The sequence below is a fragment of the Cyprinodon variegatus genome, unplaced genomic scaffold, assembly GCF_000732505.1.
Source record: "Cyprinodon variegatus isolate N-32 unplaced genomic scaffold, C_variegatus-1.0 Scaffold1402, whole genome shotgun sequence".
Taxonomy (NCBI): Eukaryota; Metazoa; Chordata; class Actinopteri; order Cyprinodontiformes; family Cyprinodontidae; genus Cyprinodon; species Cyprinodon variegatus.
Window position 1 is genome coordinate 30,073 of NW_015151855.1, and position 23,418 is coordinate 53,490.

The 23,418-nt window shown below is 45.3% G+C and overlaps 2 protein-coding genes across 2 annotated transcripts in view; both read right to left on the minus strand.

Annotated features, from left to right (window-relative positions):
• Positions 1-3: 3 nt before the first annotated feature.
• LOC107103235 (titin-like) lies at positions 4-6,805 on the minus strand. The gene is made up of 8 exons (XM_015402811.1): positions 6,772-6,805; positions 6,293-6,571; positions 3,339-3,620; positions 1,697-1,975; positions 1,336-1,617; positions 828-1,106; positions 448-735; positions 4-355 (listed from the first exon to the last, which is right to left on the minus strand). The coding sequence occupies exons 3-8, from the start codon at positions 3,517-3,519 to the stop codon at positions 63-65; spliced, it is 1,602 nt and encodes a 533-aa protein (XP_015258297.1). The 5' UTR covers positions 3,520-3,620; positions 6,293-6,571; positions 6,772-6,805; the 3' UTR covers positions 4-62.
• Positions 6,806-7,096: 291 nt separating this feature from the next.
• LOC107103236 (titin-like) overlaps positions 7,097-23,418 on the minus strand; it is a 40,602-nt gene continuing 24,280 nt past the window's right edge. The window contains 22 exon segments of the mRNA XM_015402812.1: positions 7,097-7,413; positions 7,506-7,793; positions 7,888-8,166; positions 8,252-8,533; positions 8,619-8,897; positions 8,978-9,259; positions 9,438-10,004; positions 10,189-10,467; positions 10,879-14,571; positions 15,640-15,684; positions 16,032-16,523; positions 16,803-17,309; positions 19,260-19,448; positions 19,561-19,680; positions 19,975-20,259; positions 20,353-20,584; positions 20,673-20,841; positions 20,927-21,068; positions 21,162-21,422; positions 22,283-22,543; positions 22,623-22,883; positions 22,958-23,221. Of these exon segments, the coding sequence (XP_015258298.1) occupies positions 7,097-7,413; positions 7,506-7,793; positions 7,888-8,166; positions 8,252-8,533; positions 8,619-8,897; positions 8,978-9,259; positions 9,438-10,004; positions 10,189-10,467; positions 10,879-14,571; positions 15,640-15,684; positions 16,032-16,523; positions 16,803-17,309; positions 19,260-19,448; positions 19,561-19,680; positions 19,975-20,259; positions 20,353-20,584; positions 20,673-20,841; positions 20,927-21,068; positions 21,162-21,422; positions 22,283-22,543; positions 22,623-22,883; positions 22,958-23,221 (9,494 nt within the window).

Below are 23,418 nucleotides of genomic sequence, written 5' to 3' on the forward strand. Positions count from 1 at the left end.
GTTCTAATGGGGAAAGTCATTTGAACCATCAGTAGATCTGTCACCTTTAGGAACAAAGAGTTTCATGCAGACAAACCTTTAACAAAGAGATGAAGGGAACGGCTTTCCTTCCCCGCATTGTTAGACACTTGGCAGGTGTACTCTCCTGCATGAGTCTTATCGACTCTGTGGAGAACCAGAGAGGCCACATCGGCCTTCATTAAGATCTCACAGCCTCTTCCGTGCTGCATTTCTTTGGCTCCCCTGAACCATTTGACCTGCAGCGGCGAGCTGCCTGTCACTCTCGCTGAGAGCGTGACGTTTTTCCCAGGCACGGTTTCTTCGGCTTCGGAGGTCTCCACAAATGAGGGAGGTTCTGATTGTAGAAAGAAAAGATTGGTTTTGGGATGAGTGGTTTGTTTCCATGGTGATCTGATCCCGGACCAGAGTGCGCTGGTCCATACTAACCTGTCACATCAGCCGAGGCGCTGGTCTCACAGGCTCCTGCAGCATTGGCTGCTTTACAGGAGTATTTCCCAGAATCAGACTGACTGACAGTTAAAACCAGCAGCCTGCAATTATGATCCGTGGAGCTGATGTCATAATAGGGACCGCTTTGGATCTCCTGGCCATTATGGAACCAGGAAATGGTTAAAGGAGAAGATCCAGTAGCTTTGCACTCCAGCTCAGCAGGCTTACCCACAACAAAGTGGGTGTCCTTCAGCTTCTTTATGAAACTTGGAGGAATCAACTTATCTGCAGTCAAAGAGGATGTTGTGAGACAACTTTGTTAGCTGCCTGATTAAAAAACATAAACAACATTAAGAGTAGCCTCAAAGTACACCGACCTGAGACTGAGAGCTTGGTTACACAAGAGTCAGCACCAACATGATTAGTAAGCTCTAGTTTATATTCTCCAGCATCTGCTTTGTCAGCAGAACGGATCTTCAGAATGGCAACCTTCTTGGCAAAGGACATCTGATATTTTGCACCAGAACTCAGGGCTTGGTTGTCCTTCAACCATTTGGTTTTCAGTTCTGGTGAACCAGACACAGTAACTTCAATGGAAGCGTTTTCTCCTGCGGTGACGCTCATGGATTCTGGGCTCTCTACGATGGCGGCAGGTTCTGAAGTTGTTGGAAAAAACACTGAGCTCAGAGAAGAGTTCTGGGTTCTTCTACACCAGGCGTCCTGCATCTTTTAGATGTGTCTATGCTTCATCTGGTCATTAGCAGGACTCTGGAGAACCTGACTGCAGACTGAGGTATATCATTCGAGGAATGTTTGATGAAGCACATAAACATCTAAGAGGTGTAGGACACTCAGTAGCAGCATTATGCCTGATGCTCCACAGACCTAAAACTGTAACCTGGGAGACTGACTCCACCACTCCGGCGTCGTTCCTCAGCTGGCAGGTGTATCTGCCCGCCGTCGTCGAGTCAGCCTTGGAAACCACCAGAGTGGCCTGGTTGTTCTCAAAGCTGATCTTCCTGTTATCACTGTCTCTGAGGACGTGATCTTTGTCCCGGATCCAAGACACGATCAGAGGCTCTGAGCCTTTTACCGCAGCTGTCAGCGTCAGCTGCTGGCCGAGTCTTACAGACTGGTCCAGCAGGTGGTTGACAAAGGTTGGTGGTTCTGAACGGTCAGGGAGAAATTAAGTGAGAAAAAAAAAGATCCGGCTCTTGAAGGAAGAGTCCACTGATTCAGAACTTACCCTTCAGCGTGATGGAAGTCTGGCAGATCTCACTGCCTACACTGTTGGAGACCTGGCACTCATAGAGGCCAACATCATTCTGCTCCAGTTTCATGACATGGAGAGCAGCCGAGTTGCCCAAACTAACCATCTTATACTTCCTACTCTCTTTTAGGGCTCTTCTGTCTTTGAACCACATAACTTTGAAAGGTTGAGTTCCTTCCATCTCACAGTGAAGACTGGTATCTTTGCCTTGAATGCCTTCCACTGGGAGTGGAGTTTTAAGAAAAGATGGGGACTCTGGAAAATATGTTTGGATATATGAAGAGAGTTCAAACCACTCTGACAGAAAGTTAATCTGACGTTGAAGTTTATATCAAAGTTCACTTCATAGTAAAGCTCATTTTACAGAAAGATGACAGAAATAAATAATGTTGATGTCTTTGGACCAACACTCAGAGATGTCTCAGACTCATGCTATTATAGAGGGTCAGACAAGGTGCCAATCGACCCAATAACACACTAGAGCAGGGACCGGCAAGCTGCGGCTCTTTTTTTTAAATCTATGGATTAGCGTTGAGTTCCAGGCTTTATACAGCAGCCCAAATAGCCCAACAAAGCCTTGTTTTGGCTTAAAAAACATTCAAAATAAAACGGATGAATGGGTCCAACACTTTGGGAGTTGATTCCTTGCGGCTATCATCGCAATCCCCACCTCATTAAAGGGGAACAGAAGACCTCGCCTTTCAGCCAGGGCAACAATTCTCTTTAACATCCCCTTTCAGGGACATAGACAGGTACGCCATATTACAGGCTAACAGGGTTCCAAACGACGCCCATTCCAAAGGGGTGGACCCGTTCGTCCGTTTCATTTTGCATGTTCTCTAAACAAAAACAAGGCTTTGTTGGGCTGCTGGATAAAACCTCAAACTCAACGCTATTTCTGACAATGAAAAGGTTTCCTGGATTGGAAGAGAAATGTCTTCAAACTTGGAAACAAAGTCCAGTGGATTGTTTTTTACTTTTTTAGATTGACTCCACATTTGCTTTGGAATGAGAAGCTGTCAAGTAATAAAAAGAGTAAATTGATAAGGCATTTCCAGGGAAGGCTAAACATGCAGCTGACCACAAAGTGATTGCAGAACTTCTGGATGAATTAGAGGAGAGCAAAGATAGATTTAAGAAATGGATTGCATCTCCAGACTCCACTACTGCTGCTAGTTTGGTTGCAAGCATAGAAAACCGTTCATAGATCCAACAGGTAGCGCTCTGATTGAGGGATGGGAATTTTCTTCCATTTTCCACATTCATTGTGTTTCTATAATTACAACAATGCAAAATTGAATAGATTAATATTGTAATGGAATTCAACCTTAAAGCACCAAATATTGTACAGCAGAGTCACATGATGTGTCATTTGCTTTAGGATAAACATGTAATCATGAATGTTTATTATATATTTCAGCCCTCATAGTACTTTTTTATGGTGTGCTAATAAACTTGCCATACCAGGCTTATAGAAGACTTTACAGTTTGGGTTGCCGACCCCTGGACTAGAGTTAATATGCATGAGAAGACCTCCATTTCTCTTCTTTAATGCTTCAGTCAGGAGGGAGAAATCTACCTGCTAACATGTGAACAGGAAATCTGCCTAGTATCTGACCTTGGACGGTAAGAGTGGTGCTGCAGCTCGCACTGCCCGCATCATTGTGAACCTCACAGGTGTAGACCCCATCATCCTCAAAGCTCGCAGAGCTGAGCTGCAGGGATGCAGCCGACTCCAAGAGCGTGGCTCTATAGTTTCCATCGTCGCTTATCTTCTGGTCATTTTTATACCAGCACATTTTTAAAGAGCGTGCACTGTTGGTCGTGCACTCTAAGATGATTCCCTCACCGTGCTTCACAAAGGTGGTGGGAGGCAGTTTCAGGGTAAACTGAGGAGGCTCTGCAAAGTCAAAAAAAAAGAGATTAGGTTATAAAACGAAGCAACACTGGGTGGGATGAGCGGTGGAGGATGCGATGCTGTGATGGGAGGAAGCAGAATTTCAAAGAAAATGAAGACAGAGAAGCTGTAAAAATGAAGAATAAAGATGGCGTTAAATGAGCGCGGTGATGGCGCTGGACAGAAAAAGAAAGTCCAACCTTTCACCATCAGCTCTGCTCTCTCTGCCGCCTCGCCGGCTTCGTTTGTAACGCGGCAGGAATAAACCCCGCCGTGCCGGGCTTCGACTGAGCTCAGCTCTAGCGTGGAGGAATAGTTCTCCAACCTGATCATGCACCCTGCTCCAGCAACCAGTCTGGTGTTATCCTTAAACCATTCAACCACAAACGGGGCGGTGCCTTCAAAGACTCCTCTGAAGGTCACCTTTGACTTTGGAAGAACTGACAGAGACTCGAGCTCCGCCAGAAATCTGGGCGGCACTACAACCCACAGGGAGAAGAGATTATGACCCCGAATAAAGATTTCCTGCCTAATAAGTCTGGAATAAATCAGAAGAGCAACCTTTGGCCGTCAGGATGGCGCTGCAGAGACAGCTGCCTGCTTCGTTGGTGACTTTGCAGGAGTACGCTCCTGTGTCACTGCTCCCGCTCAGCCTTAACTCCAGAGAAACCGTGCTTCCAGAGTGGAAGAGTTTATACTTTGAACCCTGCCTTAATCTTTGCTTCCCTTTGAACCATTCAACAGAAAGTGGCAAAGAGCCGACCAGTCTGCACTCCATGGTAACCACTGAACCCATCACTGCTTGGAGGTTGGATAATTCCTTCAGAAATGTGGGAGGAGCCACCGCATCTGTTTCAAACAACATCGGGCTTTTATTAGTCAATTGTTTCTGGAAATTTGGGAGATTTTTTCCAAACCTAAAACTTGTATGAACTTTGCTGGAGAGTTTACTTATGGGTGGTGAGAGGAGTGACGCTTCTTTCGGCTAACAATGCTTTTCAATGGTGTTTATGCTAAAACTAAAGAACTTGTGCAACGTTAGTATGAAAGCAGGTTTATATCTAAGAACCAATAAATATATCTGTAACATAGAGTAACTCATAGTGTGGTAGATGTTGTTTTCCAGATGATAAAACAGCTTCCAAACTCATCAACCATCATCATAATGGACTCCTTTATGAGACATCAGTTAACTATAAAACTAGGCTGCAAAAGTCAAATAGTTATTTTTCTTGTACAAGCGTTAAAACATCAAAAAATCAGAAAAAGTTATATTTGAGACTGAGAAACCAGCTAAAAACCTTCTACCCAACCAGAGGTGTAAGATAAAGCACAAATACTTAAAAATAGACTAAGTTTAGTTTCATTTAAGCACATTTTCATTATGGCCTGTTGTTATTCAAGAAGAACCATCAAAAATAATTAGTTTTATCCAGACAATTAATGTCTTTGTGGTTGGACTCTGTGCTGCCCCAACTTGTCGCTCACCACAAACCAAAATAAATAGTTTTTCAAGATGATGCAAAGTTAAATGTGACGCTGTTAGTATTAGTAATAAAACTAAGAAAATAAAGTCTAAGGAAGTTATCATCCAGAATTGTAGAAAAATGTTCCTTTAATAGGGTAGAGCAGTAAAGCTTCTGGCCTTAACAGTTTTTTTTTGCATTACTTTTACTTTTATACTTTAAGTAGTTTTAAAAATGGTAGGTTTATACTTTTACTTGAGTAAAAAGCTGAAGTTGATCCTCTAACTTCTACAAAAGTGTTTCTAAACAGTAAGAGTTATACTACTGGAGCAATAAATATTCATTCTTTGGACACCTCTGCTGACAATAAAACCAATAGAAACAGAGTGAAAACCCAGGGAAAATAGTCATATTTTCCACAAAAAGCAAAAAGATTCTACATTTCAGTTCTGCAGTAAAACATAAAACATCCAGCTTCATAGTAAAACCATAAATATATTTAAAACATTAAATGAAAACCATTAAAAACAGGGAAACAACTTCAGCTTGGATGTATAAAATCTACAAAGAATCAAAAGCATTGAGGAAGATTTCTTATCTGGTTTAGACGTTAAAACCTGAACTACTTTGAATCATCTTCATTTCTGATACATGGTGACGTCCATCCAAGCCTGACCTCCCTACCAGCAGGCACTGAGTTAATGAAGCTTTAAGACAGACATGAGAACCACAGAGTTCAGATTTCCCAACAGACGTGACGAAGCCATCACCATGATCTTTAAGCTCCACCTGTATTCTGCACCTCCCACTGTGGGACACCTGAGCGTTTTTCAAAGTCAACTCAGCATGGTCGGCTTCTCAGGACATCTGAACATGCTCGTCTTCCCTTAGGTCCTGACCGTCCCATTCGATTGGAACACCATAGGGAAGGCGGGCCGGAATGCTTGCACTTCATAGAGACATTAGAGACCAACATGCAGCACTCCTGCAGCATCTGAATAAATGATGGTGGTTCTAGTGGAAAAAAGAAAACTACATGATCTGAACTCAGGCTAAACCTGCAAATCCCTGATCCAAACATTGACAAAGCATGAAGAAAAATGATTTCTTGAAACCTGGAAAATGAGGAATAAATCAGCCGACATTAAATTATTAACAGATGCAATGACCGGCATGCAGCAGCAAACGAGAGATAACAGCAGTACTAACCTTTCAATGAAACCTGGCAAGAACAAGATGTCTCCCCAACATCATTTGCAACCGTGCAGCGGTAAGTCCCATCATCCCTGCTGTCACAGTCAGATATCTGAAGAGTCACTGTGTCTCTTTCAACATGGATTTGATGCTTATTATTGCCTCTTATCAGCTTATCGTTCAGGAAGCAGCTTATTTCAAATGGAGGGGAACCTGAGACGGTTCCTTTCAGAATAATATCAGATCCCTTCACAAACTCAGCCGATTCAAAAGGCTTTACAAACTCTGGAGGCTCTATGAGAGAGATGATAGAGGTCACATTTAACCAGGAGGCCTGAAAGGAAAGTTTAGTCTAGATCTGCTCCACATTTACGTACAGAACTTACCGTTAACCTACTGTCTATATAATAATTCAGACAAATATCCCTAAGTAAAGAAAGATGGAAGGGTGTGGAGCAGAAAACAGGAACAGATTGTCTTCAGACAGCACTGACCTTTGACATTTACCGAGCAGCTGCACTGCTCTCTGCCGGCGTCGCTAGAAGCGACACACATATACTCTCCGCTATCTTCCACGCTGCAGGACTCCACCTCCAGAGAGGCTACCGAGCTCTCAAAAGACACAGAGTATCTTTGGCCAGAAATGATTTCTGAGCCATTTTTCATCCATGTGATGGAGATCACAGGAGTTCCTGAAACTTTGCAAGACAGTCTGAGAGGCTGTCCGGCTTTTAGGAGCCGAGAAGGCTCAAGCTTCATCGTGAACGTGGGAGCCTCTGTAAATTCACAAGAGCAATAACAGTGAGCATGGGGAAGGGGTTAGTGGAAGGTTGGCTGAGACAGGATGGAAGCAGAACCTTTGACGAAGAGGATAGCGCTGCAGTCCACTTTCCCCGCATCGTTGGACACCTGGCAGGTGTACTTAGCCGATTCACTGGCTTTTACAGAATGAAGCTCCAAGGAACTGGAGGAGTTATCCTTCTTAATGACACATTTCCCCGCAGAGAAGATCTCTTTCTCCTCTTTGAACCATTTAACCACCAGTGGAGCAGACCCAGTGAATTCTGCTCTCATGACAACATTGCTTCCTGGTGCAACATCTCGGGACTCTGGTTTTACTGTGAAGGCTGGAGGTTCTGGAAAACAACACGCATGTTCAAAGCCTGTCAACACGCTTTGCCTGGCTCTATGTTTTGGTTTAGATCTCAGGTATTGAGTCTTCTCTGACCTTTGATCGCCAGCGTTCCGCTGGTTTCTGTATCTCCGGCCTCGTTTGAGGCGCGGCATGTATAAACTCCTCCGTCACTCTGCTCTGAATGCATTATCGCCAACGTGGCTGCGCCATCGCTGAAATCAAGCTTGTATTTATCGTTGCTGTGAATTTTTTTGTCGTCTTTGAGCCAAGAAACAGTCATAGGCTGCGATCCAGCAACTCTGCATTCCAACGTTATGTTACTACCAATACTTCCATCTAAGTTCTTTAGAGTTTTTGTAAAAGATGGTGGAACGGCACGATCTGCGTGGGGAACAAGCCAAAGACATTACGGTGACTGAAAGACCGCAAGATTTTTTTAAGGCATTGTGATTCGGTCATGTCAGCCAACACCAACCTATAACGGTGACCGAGCACATGCACTCGTCTCTGCCGACTTTATTGGAAACCTCCACCTTGTACTCTGAGGTGTCTCCTTTGTCTGCTGAAAGGATCTTTAGAGCGGCGGTGCTCTCCTTCACCGTTGTCTTATATTTACGACCACTGATTATCTCCTTTCCGTCTTTGAACCATCGGACTTTAAGCTCCGGGCTTCCGGAGATGCTGCACTGGAGCGTGGCCGAGTCTCCGGCCGTAACGCTGATGGATGCCGCTTTCTCTACGATCTTTGCTGGTTCTAAAACACAACACAAGCTTCAGGCTTCGTAGACCAACCCAGATTACCTTTAGGAAGAGCTAGCTGGATGGAGGTGGGTCCTGACCTTGGATGGTGAGTATAGCCTCACACTTCTGCTGACCCGCCTCATTCTCTGCGATGCAGGTATACTTGCCGCCGTGTTTTAAATCCACAGAGGCAAAGGAAATGCTGGGAATATTGTTCTCGAATGTTGTGGTGACGCTGGAATCGTCATCTATTAGTGACTTTGAGTCTTTCATCCATTTGATGGATATAGGAGCTGAGCCTTTCACAACTCCTTGGAGCTTCGCCACATTTCCCAGCACCACCGTAGAACTCTCAATCCTCTTTGAGAAGATAGGAGGCTCTGAAACAATATCGGTTTTATTAAATGTTAGCGGCTATCAGGGAAGCTAGCTCCATAGTCACACTGAGTTCTCTCTTTGACTGACCTTTCTGTTTAACCACTGATTTAGAGGTCACAGAGCCAACCGCGTTGGAAACAACGCATTCATATTCACCGATGTCGGCCGACTCGAATGCATGGATCTCCAAAGAGGTCAGAGACTCCTGTGACACTACTCTGTACTTTTTATCTGAGGACAAACGTTTCTTGTTCTTTTTCCAGGTCACTTCAAAAGGTGCAGAGCCTGCAATCTCGCACTCCAACGCCGCTACAGATCCCCTGACTGCCTCTAAGTAGGGCACGTCCTTAAGGAATGACGGCGGTTCTAATGGGGAACCAACAGCTAGGTTAGGACAGATTTTAAATACCAAACTTTGTTTTTCTAGTACTTCTGACTCTTCACACCTTTAACGGTCACTTTGGTGCTACAGCTCTCACAGCCTGACTCGTTCAGAACCTCACAGCTGTAGTTTCCGCTGTCGCTCGACGCAACGTTGCTTATCTCAACGGCAGCAACGCCATCCTTAAAACTGGTGGCATACCTGCCGCCGACCGGCAGCTCGCTGTTATTGAAGAACCAGGTGGTGTGGAGCTCAGGGGATCCTTTGACAGAGCACTGGAGCCGAGCCGTGCTGCCCTGCTTCCAGACTGTGGTGGCCTCCAGCCTCTTTACAAAGACTGGGGGCTCTGCAGGCAGGAGGTTAGTCAGAACCATTGCAAGGGAAGAAGATGTTATTTAAAAACATAGCAGCATTGGTGAAAAAAAGAGCAACTGAGTATAGATCAGAAAAAAAGCACAGAAATATTGATTGCTGAGTTTTTGAAGGTTAAAACACTAAAACACTGGAGTATAGTCAGACCTTACCTTGTACTTTCACAGAGGTGGAGCAAGAGCTACTTCCAGCTTCATTTGCCACCGTACACACATAATTTCCACAATCTTTCAATGTGGTTTTTAGGATATCAAGATTTACCGTCTTGTTCTCAAAAGACAGTTTACAGTCTGGAGACTGGTGGACTTTTCTACCATCTCTGGTCCAGGTGACAGTCACGCCTGTGTCCTCGTCCACCTGACACTCCAGGTGAAGAGGAGCTCCAACCACTGCTGCGACTGGACCCAGTGGCTTTACAAAGCTGGGCTTATCGACAACCAGCAGCTCCGTGCTGCACTCAGCCACTCCGGCATCATTAGATGCCCTGCACACATACAGCCCTCCGTCTGCCGCTTCAAGCATGGCAATCTCAAGAGTGTGCTTATTCTTTTCACAAGAGGTGCGGTAGTGTTCAGGCACTGAGGACACAGCCTGGTGGTCTTTAAACCACTCAACATTCAGAGGAGCGGATCCCGCTATAACACACTGTATCAGTGCCTTCTTTCCAACAAACACTGTTTGGTTTTCAGGCTTATTTTGAATAAATGGAGGAAATTTCTCTATAAAGATTAGGAAAGACAAAATGTTAGCGGTAAAATGTTATACTGGGTAGAAGAACCGGCATAAAGAAGGGTGATTCACAAGCATCGAATCAAACTATGAAGCTGTTCACAGATACTTAAAACTCCCTAAACATACCCAAAGTCAAGCAGCTATGAAGGAGTAAAAATGCAATGCTCCTACCTGTCACACTGAGAAGGGCGGAGCATTCATCACCGCCATGGTGATTGGATGCTTTGCAGCTGTACTCTCCACTGTCTTCCTTGGCTGCGCTCAGAACCTCCAGTGAGGAAGAGGTGAAGCGGCTGATTATCCGGTACTTATCACCCTCCTTCAGTGGGTGCCCATCTTTAAACCACTTGAAGTTCACATTCGGAGCATCCTCTGTGTCACATTCAAATCTGGCATTGTTGCCCACATTGACCTCCAGCGGTACGACTCTGTGCTTGAACACGGGTTTCACTGCATTTGGGGAGGAGAGGGAGAAAGAAAATAAAGTGAGCAGAAAGATATATATTTTTAAATAGATTCAAAGCAGACTCTATTGTTTAGCCCTGAAATGAAAGAAATGAATCCAGGGATGACTGTGGAGGAAGAAGCTTGTGGTTAGGTAGAGGAAAGAAGCTATGCATGCAAGAAATGGACCAAGGATGAGGAAAGACAGGTGCTGAGAGATATGACTCCAAAGAGGACAGTGATGGACGTGAGGATGGTTCGTTTTAAAGAAAGTGCAAATGTGAGGGAAGAAAAGTGAGGATGGCTCTGCTGCATTTAACTTTAAAAGCTTTCTCTGAGGACTAGAGGCAAAACATGACATGAACTCCTGAGTGAAGTTAGTTGATGATGATATCAAAGAACCGCCCATCATCAAACCTTTTGAGACCACAGTGAGCCTCGAAGACGTCGTGGTCCTGCCAGCTGCGTTCTCAGCCTCACAGACATATTCTCCTTGATGCCTCTCCTTCAACACTTTGTGGATAACTAATGTGTATGTGTCATGGTCCTCAGAACACCTGAACTCTTCACCAGATTCCACCAGCTGACCATTGAAGAACCAGTTCACCTCGGTTGCATTGTTGATAGTCGTAGTAAGAACAGCGTCACCGTTTATTTCTGCAAAGGTTTCCTCCAGAGGCTGAACAACAACAGGGCGATCCATCGGGCTGTCAGAGGACTCGCTAATCAGGAAAGCCTCTGAGAGGTACTCCTCTCTGGTGTCCACCTGCACCATAGCAACCTGCTCTACGTCTTTCAAGGTGGTTACTGTGGTAACGCCACTCGCTTGCTGAAAGCCGTAGCTCTGAATTGTTGCACTTTGGAAAGAACCCATTGACTCTGTTCTTAAATCTGCAGAAAAGGATGCATCTGGAGTAAACAAAGCAACGCTCTCTGCCACCATCACTGTATCAGTCACGGTGGACATCATCTCTTTGGAGGGTGCTGAGCTGATGTGGACTATCTGAGGTCTGTCAATCTGCAGGGTACCATGCTGCTCTGAAGTAAGACTCTGCTGTTCTTGGAACAACATGGCTCGTAGCGCCACCTCCAGTTCTGTCTTGAGATCTGCCACCTGAGGATATTCCCCTTCAAAGGACAGCGTGATCTCCAATGGGACACCGGGCGATGTGATCAGATATGTAAATGTTGTCCTTCTGGGTTCTCGTTGAACTTTGACTTCCTGTATCTCAACCGCTTCTAACTGTCCCACAGCCTCTGCCAGTAGGACTGCCTGATTGGTGGCCACAGCAGACTGGAGAGCGTCTTTCAGCTGATGTCTAATGGTCATACTGGTTGGTTTGGGGATGTTTAGAACAAAGCTGAGCTCTTTGGGTAGAGGAACAGAGTCCTGAGACTCATGGAGAAAAACGACTCCTTTCGGTTGGGTCTGAACCTTGACAGTGGAAGCCTGGGTTTGATGTATCTCACTAGACTGTTCCTTCAAGATGACCTGCCTCTCTTCCAGCTGCACAGACTGTTGGACTGACTGCCCCTCCTTAATCGCAACTGCTGAATCTCGTTCTGCAGCCTCTAAGATTGTGCACCTCTCTGTTGCCGCCGCCTTTTCTTCTATGAACACGGGCCTCTTTGGGATCTTTGGTTCGACTCTAACTACAGGCTTGAATTCCTCATCTGTGTGCAGGCTAGTGGTGTGGCCCTCCTCTAAAGTTGGGGTGTCTGTGATGTTCAAGGACTGCAGGATGTTCCACTGCTCCTCTCTCTGAATTAGTACTCGCTGCTCTCTAACGGTGTCAGTGAAAGGGGTCTCCTTCGGGAGGAGTAGTGACTGGGAAGACACACCAAGAATGTTCGGAGGTCTGGACTCAGTTTTATGCTTGGCCTTCATTCCATCCACAGACACACTAAGATCTTTGTGATGATCTGCTATGATCTCTCTGTGCATTTCTGAAGACGCGGCATGGCTTCGAGCTCTTTCCTGCTTGGCTGTGGCTGCCTGCTGTTCAGGTTTGGTAAAGACAATGATCCCTTCCTTAGGTAGTTGTGGAACAGACTGGATAGACTGGAGGTACTTCTGCTGTGGCTGCTCTTTTCTTGGCTGAGCTGAGGCATAGTCAGTCTGCACTCTGACCTCTGAGGTCGACTCACACACCAAGGCCCTCTGCTCTTCCTGAATTACAGAGTGCAGCAAAGTTGGACTCTTCCTTACATCTGCCTGCTCTGTGGGAGGCTGTTCACTGCTGAACCGCCCCTCGGACTCTAAACCACACTGATCACTGATGACCTGCAGATTTAAAACTTGTTTCTCCTCCCCCATCACCTGCAGACACATCGGACTCTCTAGTGGGGCCACTTGTACCGTCTGTTCTGCCTGAATCGGATATTTTTCTTCATTAGTCATGGCTGATTTATAAAGCTTTTCTTTGCTTGTCTGGATGGTTTGCTGCTCTGGATTATGTATTTCAAAACTGCGCTCTTTAGTGAGAGTCCCTCTGGTTTCACTCATCGGTGCATGCACTGGATTAGGTTGTTCTTTTCTAACCTGTGGCGTTAAGGGTGGGTTCAGAGCTAGCAGAGGCTCAGAGTGGGTTTCTGCGAGCAGCAGCTGCTCAGCAGATTGAGCAGAGTAAGAAATCTTCATCCCCTCTTGGACTCTAAAACTTCTCTCCTCCTCTGGTCGCTCCACAGCACCAGACACATCAGCAAGGATGGGGAGAGCGGATTCTACTTGGTAGCTGCTGAGCGGCTGCCTGGGTTCAGCCGTGGTCTCCATGTGTTCCTGAGTCTGGTCTGCCAGAGGCTCAGCTCTCACTGTGCTCAGGGACAGGACTTCCTCACAGGTAGCCGACATGATCTCAGACGGCTTCTCCTCTGAGGATTTAAGGTCAACAAGCTCAGGGCTCAGAATCCTCTCTGAATGCTGCTCTGTGATCCTCTGGCTCTCCTGGACTGAAGACAGGAATGAAGCCATGTGAAGCTGCTTTGTAGATTCAGCTAAGACCTCAGCGGGGTGTTCTAGAGCTAAAGAAACGCTCTCATGAACTTCATGTGACTGTAGAAGAGCGGCCTGCTGGGTCATCTGCTCTCTATGCAGAGTAGCAGCAGAGACGTTGATCTCCTGGAGGGTTTCCACCTCCTCACTGGGGATAATCTGCCGGTCTTCGGTGCTGATGGTGTAAATCAACTGATCCGACCGGCTTCTTTCCTGGCTCAGCCGGGACTCTGTGCTTTGCTCAGTCAGGGAAATCTTCAAGCCTTTTGTTTTCTGAATCAACTGCCTCTCCTGCTGAGCTTTTTGGCCAATGACCACCAGTTCAGCACTGCAGGCGGCCTCACCAAACAGATTGCAAGCTTTGCACGTGTAGGTACCACTGTTCTCTTCTTTGACACTCTCAATGCTGAAAAAGCCGGATCCGTCCGGACTGTTCGCCATGACGACGAACCCGGCCGGCTGGATAATGGAGCTTCCTTTGAACCACTGAACATCAGGGAGCGGATCTCCACTCAGCGTATATCTGAAGAAACACTGGCCACCCTCCGATAACTGAACCGACTCTATCGCTTTCAGAAACTTTGGAGGATGGCCGACGGACTTCTGCATTTCCTCGCCAACCCTTCTCTCCTCTTCGGGTTCTTTCACCTGAACGCGAAGAAACGAGGAGCATGTCGACTGCCCGAACCTGTTGCTGACCGTGCAAGAGTACTCCCCATCATATTCTCTACGAACTTCGTTAATAACTAAACTGTACTTGTCTTGTCTGTGAATGAACGTATAGACCGATGAACTGGTTATGGTCTGCCCGTTGTGAAACCAGTGGACAGTGGGTGCTGGGAAACCCAACACTTTGACCGTAAAGGCAAAGCTTTCCCCGACAGCTGCTACTGCTGCTGGGGGAAGCTCGCTGAGGAAAACTGGTTTTTCTTTTTTCCTCTCCAAAGAGCTGGAGAAGCGTTTGGTCTCTGGTTTGAGTTCAAGTGTTCTGGTTTTATCAGGTAATTTTAAGCCAGTGCTGAATGACTCCTGGATCTCCTCTTCCACTGTGATGGTTGAGCTAGAAAAGGCTGAGTGGAACAATGAGAATTGAAAGTAAATCACACATCCCAGTAGGGCTGAAACAATCAGATTAATCGATTATTGAAATAATCATCAACTAATTTAGTAATCGATTAATCATAAATGAGTGTATAGAGACTCTAAAACAGGCATCTCCAAAGTCGGTCCTAGAGGGCCGCTTTCCTGCAGGTTTTAGAGGTTTTCCTGCTCCAGCACAGATGATTTACATTGATAGTTGATTAACAGACTTTTGCTGAACTGTAATTATCAGAATCAGCTGTGTTAAAGCAGAGAAACCTCTAAAACCTGCAGGACAGCAGCCCTCCAGGACCCACTTTGCTCTAAAACATGCCTGTAGCTGAGAGAGTGGCCCACTTAGAGCATTAATTATATCAAAATTGTAAAACATTCTCTACATTTTTTGCCTTTTCATCTGTCAGTATGCTCTATACGGATCTTTATTTAGCGGAAAAGTTTTAGTTTCACCTGGTTTATTTCATAAAACCTCTTCTTTAAGCAACCTTTGGTTATCCAATTATTAATTTGCAAAATAATGGTTAGTTGCAGCCCTACATCCCAGCATCATCCAGCTCAAGTGAAAACAGAAATAAATCAAAATCTAAATAAGAGCATTTTTGTCTTAAAATGAGGAGGTAAATGACACTCTTTGCCGATGACAATTTACAATTCATTGTCTTATTTCAAGTGCCTTTTATCTAATTATCTTATTTTAAGAGTAAAAATAGTCCTTCATACTCATTGGCAAATTATCTCATTTACCTGCTCAAATTAAGGGTAAATACACTTAATTTAATAAATGTTTACTTATTTCTAGATTGTTTTTCCAGTGTGAAACCTTGAATGTTTTACCATCAATTAAGATTTAGTCAAACACTCACAAACATTGGAATGTCGGAATCTAAACACATTTTATGCAAGAAGGAAACTCATAAACGGATGAAAGACATTAAGAATAAATTAAGATTCAGCATTGGTTTCATTTAAAAACACAAAACTAAACTGATTCAAAGCTGAATTTTATTTCATGAAACTTATGAAACAACACATTTCAGATATAACGAAGTTAATTCAGCCCCTCCCCTCCCTGTTGGATCAGTATCTACCTTTAACGTCTTCCTTAACCTCTGGCTCCTTCTCCGCCTCCGTCACTGTAAGACACAGAATGGCTCCAATTAAAAAAACATTTCTATAACTGTCTTCAAAGCACACGGCGGTTAGAATCTGAGGAGTGGTGCAGCCGTTTGATCCACAGGGGCGTGTCTTTGAGTTCATCCTCTCTTCATGCCTCCATTCGCTCTTTTACTGAGCAGCAGATATGTCTTCTCCTTAAAGTTTTGTGATATAAATGACTCTCCCTTCATAGCTCTAATGTTTTTAGTCAAGAGTGCAAGACACAACGAGTTGGAGACGCTGCCTGGTGCTAAAAGTGGTGGTGGAGGAAACAATGTGCATGGGTGTGGGGCACAGAAAGGACCAAAAGCATGCAAATGCCAACCTTTCATCCCTGTGCTGCACTCAGCATCTCCAGCTGAGCTCAGAGTTTTCAAACAGTAAGAGCCCCCCCGTCCGGCTCCCTCATTATTAGCATCTATACAGCACAGAGCGCTGTCCTGTTTCAGAGAGTACCAAACAGAGTCCTTCACATTCAAACGGCTGTAAAGCCAAATGACAAATGAAGCAGGAAGCCCCTTCATGATGCAGAGCGGAGACTTCCTGTCTTTGCTTCTGAGCAGCAGTTCAGGGGGGAGTTTGATCAGGAGCTCCGGGCGGTCAAAGAGCCGGCGACTCCGCTCGTCATGAGGCATCACGTCCGGGAAATATAACTGGAAAGGTCTTTGGGAAGATTCAGGCAAAGATCGAAGCTTCTTCTTTGACTCCTGCTTCTCCTGCTCAGAGAGATCTCTAGAACTCTCTTTGTCTGCTTGAGACGCTTTACGGACAGAACCGGTAGGGATGGGGGTCTCTGCTTTGAGGTTCGCTTCTTTAGCTGAGTGAGAATAAAGTTAGGGAGAGTAATTAGGGGTCAGAGTCAAAAGCTACGGCTATAACCATGAAAGGGTTAGTAGGATGGAGATGAGATTAGCGAGGGGAAGCTGGCGTCAGGGAGGGAGCAAAGCTACACTAACAGAGGCTGTTATTCCATTATTCTAACAGATTATCAACTAGGAGGAGATATTAAGTCATGATGAGGGGGTCCGAAGCAGGAGGAGCGGATGGAGAAGTGAAATGGACCAGTTGGAAATGAAAAAGAAGAAAGATTAACCACCTTCAACAGTAAGCCTGGCAGAGGAACTGTTCTGACCGTGCGGGTTGGTGGCTGTGCAGCGGTAGGTTCCCTGATCGTCCGTGTCCACGCTCTGGATGAGCAGGGACAACAGGCCCCCGCCCTCAGAGCGCCTTACCCGCTCCGTGTCCACCAAGTTCTGACCGTTATGATCCCACACCACTGAGGTGAAAGGCTGCCCGTCGAAAGAGCAGCTGAACTCGGCCACCTCGCCGCTTCTCACTCTGATGTCGCTCATTTCCGTCAGCAGCTGGGGGCTGGCTGAGAGGCTGAAAGCAACGCTGCTGCGAGAGCTCGTCTCCACTGAGGTCACGCTCTCCATCTGAACCTCCACCGTCCTCCAGGACACGGAGGACGCTTCAGAGACGAGCTCAGAAAACTCAACAGTGTGGGCGGTTTGACCCGCCGACAGAGAGCTGAAGCTCTCCGTCTGAGCTTCCCGTCTCTGAGTCACTTTAGTCTCAGACACACTAGCTAAGGCTTTACCATCTGGGCAGTAAGAAAGGATAGAAGAATAAGGTCAGAACAGCAACACAGCGGCCATTTTCCAGGTTATTTGTTTTCCAAAGTGCAGTCGGGTTGGAGTTTGTGCAGTGAGGGCCGGACGGCAGCTCGTTTCCACAGATCAACCATGCAAACTCCAGAAGTCATGAAAAAAGATGTGGGTTATGACCGTGAGTGGAAGGGATCCACAAAGCTGTACGTCCACAGCGACCATGCTGACTCACTCTGAAACAAAGAAGGTCTCAACCAACCAGGTTAGACGCTGCAGGTGAAGCAGGAGAGGACATCATGCAGCACAGCAGGGAAGTTATAGCTTCAAGCGAAGGCGTCTGATTCCTCTACATGCAGTGGAAACATCAAATAAAAACTGATTTTCAGATGAAAAAATGCGATGAGGTGAAATGTTTCCTTTCCAGTTCCCTGTGAAACCAGTTCCCTTATTTTTTAACATGCAACTGAAGGCTGGAAGAGTAAAACACTGCAAAAAATTGAAATCTAAATAAGCCATTTTTTTTCTTAAAATAGGTGCATTTTTCTTGCATTAGTGAGTTAAGTGAGACACTTTGCCAATGGAACAACATTATTTACATTTAAAATTAGCTAAAATAAACTGCATTCTCTTATTTCAAGTGTATATCATCTAATGATGTTATTTTAAGAGTAAAAAAAACATTCTATTGGCAAATCATCTTATTTACCTACCTACGTAATTTAAGATATTTTTTACTTATTATTTAAAAGAGAAACAACCGTAGTCTCTTATTTTAAGTGAATATTTTATTTTAAGAGTAAAACCAATCATTACAGGGTGAATAGACCTATTTTTTTTAATTTGTTACTTGTTCTTAGATCGTTTTTGCAGTGTTTGGTCCTTTCTAGCAAGATCTGAAGCAAAACCCTGTTTTCATCTTAGAGGAAGGAAAGAAGAAGCTGAAACTTTAACGTCCCAGAAGCTGGGCTCAGTGTCGCCAGGCAGAAATACTTTTCCGTTCTGGATCTAAATGCTTGATGGAAACTAGAGCTGAGAAATATAACAATACTCAATATATTAGGGTTAATCAATATTTTTTGATCCTGTTTAAATCTAATGAATTGCTATTGGCTCTATTTCCTGCACTATCAATGTTTTCTGCAAAAAATAAAATCTAGAAATAAGTACAAATTCTTAAATTTGGCGTATTTACCTTTAATTTCAGTATTTTTGGAATTAGCATTTTATCACTAGATAATAATATGCATTTGAAATACAGTAGTAGCCATTCAACATTTTCATTTCATTGGCTGAAAATATTCCTTTTTTAAACATCAATCTTTGTACTAAAATATTCTTTCGGTCTAAAATCCGAATTGGAAGCAGAGTTAAAAGTGAAACTGTCATAAAGTGACTGGCTTTCAATGTGCAAAACACAACATTCCTTCTCAAGTTCTAGAGGCTGGAAGGAATTTGGAAGGAAAAACTTAATTCGCTACTTCATAACACCTCAATTACAAAATAAATTATTCCATATTCAACAACAATGATCTAAAGAGAAGCGCCATCTCCTGGTCAGACCCTGTAATTCAGTGAGAGGGTGGAGTCAGGGTAAAGAAATATGCAAGAGGGGAGTCACTGCAGTGGCTGGGAGTTGGCTGCCATTAAATCGGGAAGGGCCTTTGAATGGCTGCTACTGTAAGACAATACAATAGTTTTTTCTTACTATAAATATAAATTGTCTTGTTCCACTGGCAAACTGTCTCACTTACCTCCTCAATTCAAGAACAAATGCAGTTATTTAGATTTCCATTTCTTGCTGCGTGGGCATTTGTTTGTCCACAACTCAAACCAAAAAAGGCATCATGCTTCCTGGGATTTAACGTCTGACTGCCATGCAGTGGTTCTGGACTCGTCCAACCAAACCCTTTAATGAAAAGAAGCATCTGCATGCAGGAACTCACCATCCAGGTTCAGAGTGGCAGAACATGTGACCATCCCTGCTGAGTTAGTGGCAATGCAGGAATACTCTCCCTCATGAGAGGGGAGGACTCTGGAAATCTCCAGCAGGCAGGTTTCATCCATATGAGACATCCTGAAGATGTCGGACTGTTGGATCTCCTTGTCTTTACGGAACCAAGAAACCTGCAGATCTGGAGACACATTGTTCACGGAAGTCAGCGTCATCCGAGCGGCGGCAAGCAACAGGTTCGCTAATGAAAGGAAAGTTACGCAGCAACACAAAAGCCGAGCAGAAGGGAATACCTTCCCCTGAGATGGTACACTTCAGCTGAGCGGGGCTTCCCTGTGGGACCAGAACATCCCGCATGGGGCTGATCAGAACCGGAGGGGAGATGGGAGCGGCGGTCTCAACCACCTCAGGAACTGAAAGATAACATGTTTGCTGTTAAAGACGAGTCCTTCCAGCTCCTTCTCAGATATTTAAACGCAATTCACCTGAATAGTTTCAAAAATATTTACTGGAAAACCAAATGATTCATTTGAAAGTGATTCTTTAGCTAGTAAGTTAGCTAAAGAATCAAGGTAGTACGCTAGCTGCTAAAAGTTAAAGAGCAGGAAATAAAATGTTTTGCTCCTGTTCTGCTAATTGTTTCCCCAGAAGAAGAAGGAAAAACATAATTCCAGGACTTTGACGCTCCAAAATAAAAGATGTCGAACCTTCTACGGTTAGGGGGGCGGAGCTTGTGGCTGCTCCAAAGTCGTTCTTGGCCTCACAGCTGTAGACGGCGGCATCCTCAGGGAAGACCTCTAGCAGGAGCAGCGTGTGCTCGTCTCCGTCATGGAGGAACTTGCATTTGTAGCTGCTGGTCAGCAGCTGGGAGTCTTTGTACCAGAGCATCTGAGGCGCAGGGAGGCCGCTGACATGAGCCGAGAAACGCACCATCCGACCCGACATCACTGTCTGGGGCTGCATGTGGCGCACGATCTGTGGCGGCTCTGGCACTGAGCGGAGAAGCAGACAGTCAGTGAAAACTAGCAGAGATGCAGAAGAAGGTCCATCCTGGATAATAGCTGCTGCTGGCTAGAGGAGCTTACGTCTAACGTGGAGGTTCATGCTGCTGCGGTTCTTGCCGGCGACGAAGGTGTATTCTCCAGCGTCACTCCTAAAGGTCTCAGAGATGGTGAGGCGGTGCAGCCTCCTGATGGCGGCGTAGTTGAAGCGCTCTTCCTCAGAGAAATGGATTTCCGCTCCGTTCCTCAACCAGTGTCCCTCCACTTCGTCCTCATTCACCTCAAACTCAAAGGTTGCCCTTTGCTTCTCCACCACCTGTGCAGAAACACGGTTATTTTGACGTATGATCCGAAGAACTGGACCAGCTCAGATCTGGTCGAAGCTCCACAGAGCAGGAACTCACCGTGACATCTCTGCTTTCAGGCTCTGAGATTTTCACATCTCGTCCTTCGACTGCCAGGTGTCCCACAGACATGCTGGAGCCAGCGACAGCCGTGTACTCGCCAGCATCGGACAAGCGGACTGACGGCAGAACCAGCCGGTGGACGAAGTTGTCTGAGGACATTTTGAACCTTTGCAGAAGGAAAGGCAGACTCGTTAATGATGTCGGGAAAAGACTTAAAGGGTCGCAGCATCTGAAGAAGAGCGTCTCCTCACCTGTCGGACATCTCCAGCTCCTGTCCGTCCTTCATCCACATCACCTGCACGTTGGGCTCAGAAACCTCACACTCAAAGGTGGCCCGCTTCTTCTCGGTGATCTTCAGGTCTTTTAGGTGTTTAGTGAATTCGATAACACGAGCTGCAGAGACATAAACGTTTCATTTGATCCAAGTTCTTTGGTTTTTTATTTTGGTGGTTGTGATAGTAGGACGAATATGAAGCCGGATCTTACCTTCCACGTAGAGCTTAGCTGTAGTGGCAGCAGAGCCCGCCATGAAGGTGTAATCGGCGCTGTCTCCAAAGTGGACGTTCCTGATGCTCAGAGTGTGAGTGAGCTGCTTGCAGCGAGCCTGGCACCTGTCCGTGGATTTGATCTCCACGCCGTTCTTCAGCCACTTGTAGGTGATTCCCTCGTAGTTGATGTTCACCTCAAATGTGACGGTGTCTTTCTCCTGAGCGTTCAGGTCCTCCAACATTGTCGTGATCAGAATCGCTGGGAGGAAACAGACCAGAGGTTAATTTGAGGTGTTCTTTCACCTTCAGGGGAGGAATTGTTAATTAATTTTTAAGTAAGCGGCTGTTCCAACCGTTGCAAATCCGAATTCTCCAGAGTGGTGCCCGTCTTTACACGAGTGAATAAAGTGAATGTGATTGGTCGATTAGCAAAGGGGCGGGATTGTTGTGGCGGAAGGTTCGCAAGCAAGTTTGGTTGTAGCCGGTTTGTCGGAAGCATCTTGCTAACCAGTTAGCAACTTAATACTAGTAGGTTCCCAATGTGAAATTCCATTGGGACCAAGTAGCACTAAATTGGTGACTTAGAAACGACACTGTCAAAGAACGCTATGGACAGCGGAAACATGCAAGAGGAGGAGAGTTTTGCCTCGCAACGCTGCCAGTTCTGTTAGCTCTACGCCTGCCGAAGACACAGACGTCCATCCCCATGAACACTGGGACAGAACTCAATGGGAAAGGAAAGGATTCTGATTTCAATGGTTGCCTAAATTAGCTGCGACATATGAATCAAGATGCTAAGACTGAAAAAATTTACATTGATAGATGACCGTTGATATATGATTGGCCGAATTTAAGTTGTTCAGGCTGACGTATAACTAACTGGCCTGCAGAAGATAACGAAAAAGAAAAAAAACAGACTTTAAGACAAGATTTTTTTTTTTTTTTATAGAAATTTTCTAAATTTTGGGACAATATAGTCTGATAAAGAGTACATGTTTAAGCCACAATGATTTCACATTTAAATATGAATTCCCTACAATTTTAAAGATGCTAAAATTCAGTAAATTCAAGTTTTTTTTCTTTAAATAATGCTTCAGAAATGGTTGTTCGATTTCTTACGGTTGACGGTGAGCGTCGCCGACACACGGTCGTTCCCGCAGACGAAAGTGTACTCCGCGGAGTCTTCCCTGCTGGTGTTCATGATCTTCAGCTGGTGGAGTCTCCCCTGAACCACGATGCGGAACTTCTCGCTCATTTCGATCTCCACACCGTCCTTCAGCCAGGTGGACGGCACGTTGAAGTGGGATACTTCGCACTCAAATGTGGCCACCTGGGTCTCTGGGACCTCCACGTTCTTTATGGGTTTGGTTACCCGCAGAGCTGCAGAAAAAGGTTCAGATGGTTTGGTTCCCCTTCGATTTTACGACTAGCAGAGGAAAACACTGAATTCACGGCTTACACTCCACAGTCAGGTGAGCGCTGCACTGCAGATGGCCGACCAGCACGGTGTACTCTCCCTCCTTGCTGCTGTCGACGTCCTGGATGATGAGTTTATGACTCCTTTTCTCAGACAGCAGGGTGTAGTGCTCGTTTGGCTTCAGCTCCGTGTTCTTGAACATCCATTTCACTGGGATGTTGTCTTCAGAGATTCCCACCTCAAACATAGCTGTTGCTCCAAGCAGTGATGTCACATCCTTTGGCTTCTTAAGAATCTTAATGGCTGGGGGAACAAAATTAAAAATGATTTTGACATTTTTCTCAAACCAAAAACGGCGAGGCGAACGTCCTTCTTACTTTCAACGTTAAGTCTGGCGCTTGCAGACAGCTTTCCCAGTTTGAAGGAGTAAACAGACTCGTCGTGGGTGGAGCAGTTGTTGATCTTTAAGGTGTGAACCATGCCCTCCATGCTGATTTCAAACTTCTCACTGGGCTGGATCTCAACACCGTTCTTGATCCACTGCACCCCCCTGACGTTCTCATGGGTCAGTTCCAGGCTAAACACGGCCTCCTGAGTCTCAACGACGTTCAGGTTCTTCAGCGTCTTCTTGATCTTTACAGCTGAGGGGACAAACATCAGCATCAGTTAAAGATTCATGGATTCATTATTTATATACATACTAAGGCAGCACTTGCTACTAAAGTTAACTTCTTCAATTCTAAAGGTTCCTTTCAGATGTTCGGCATAGATTTCAACTGAGGTGTCCAAAGTATTAATGTTTATTACTCCATTACAAATATGAATCCTGCTGTTTAAA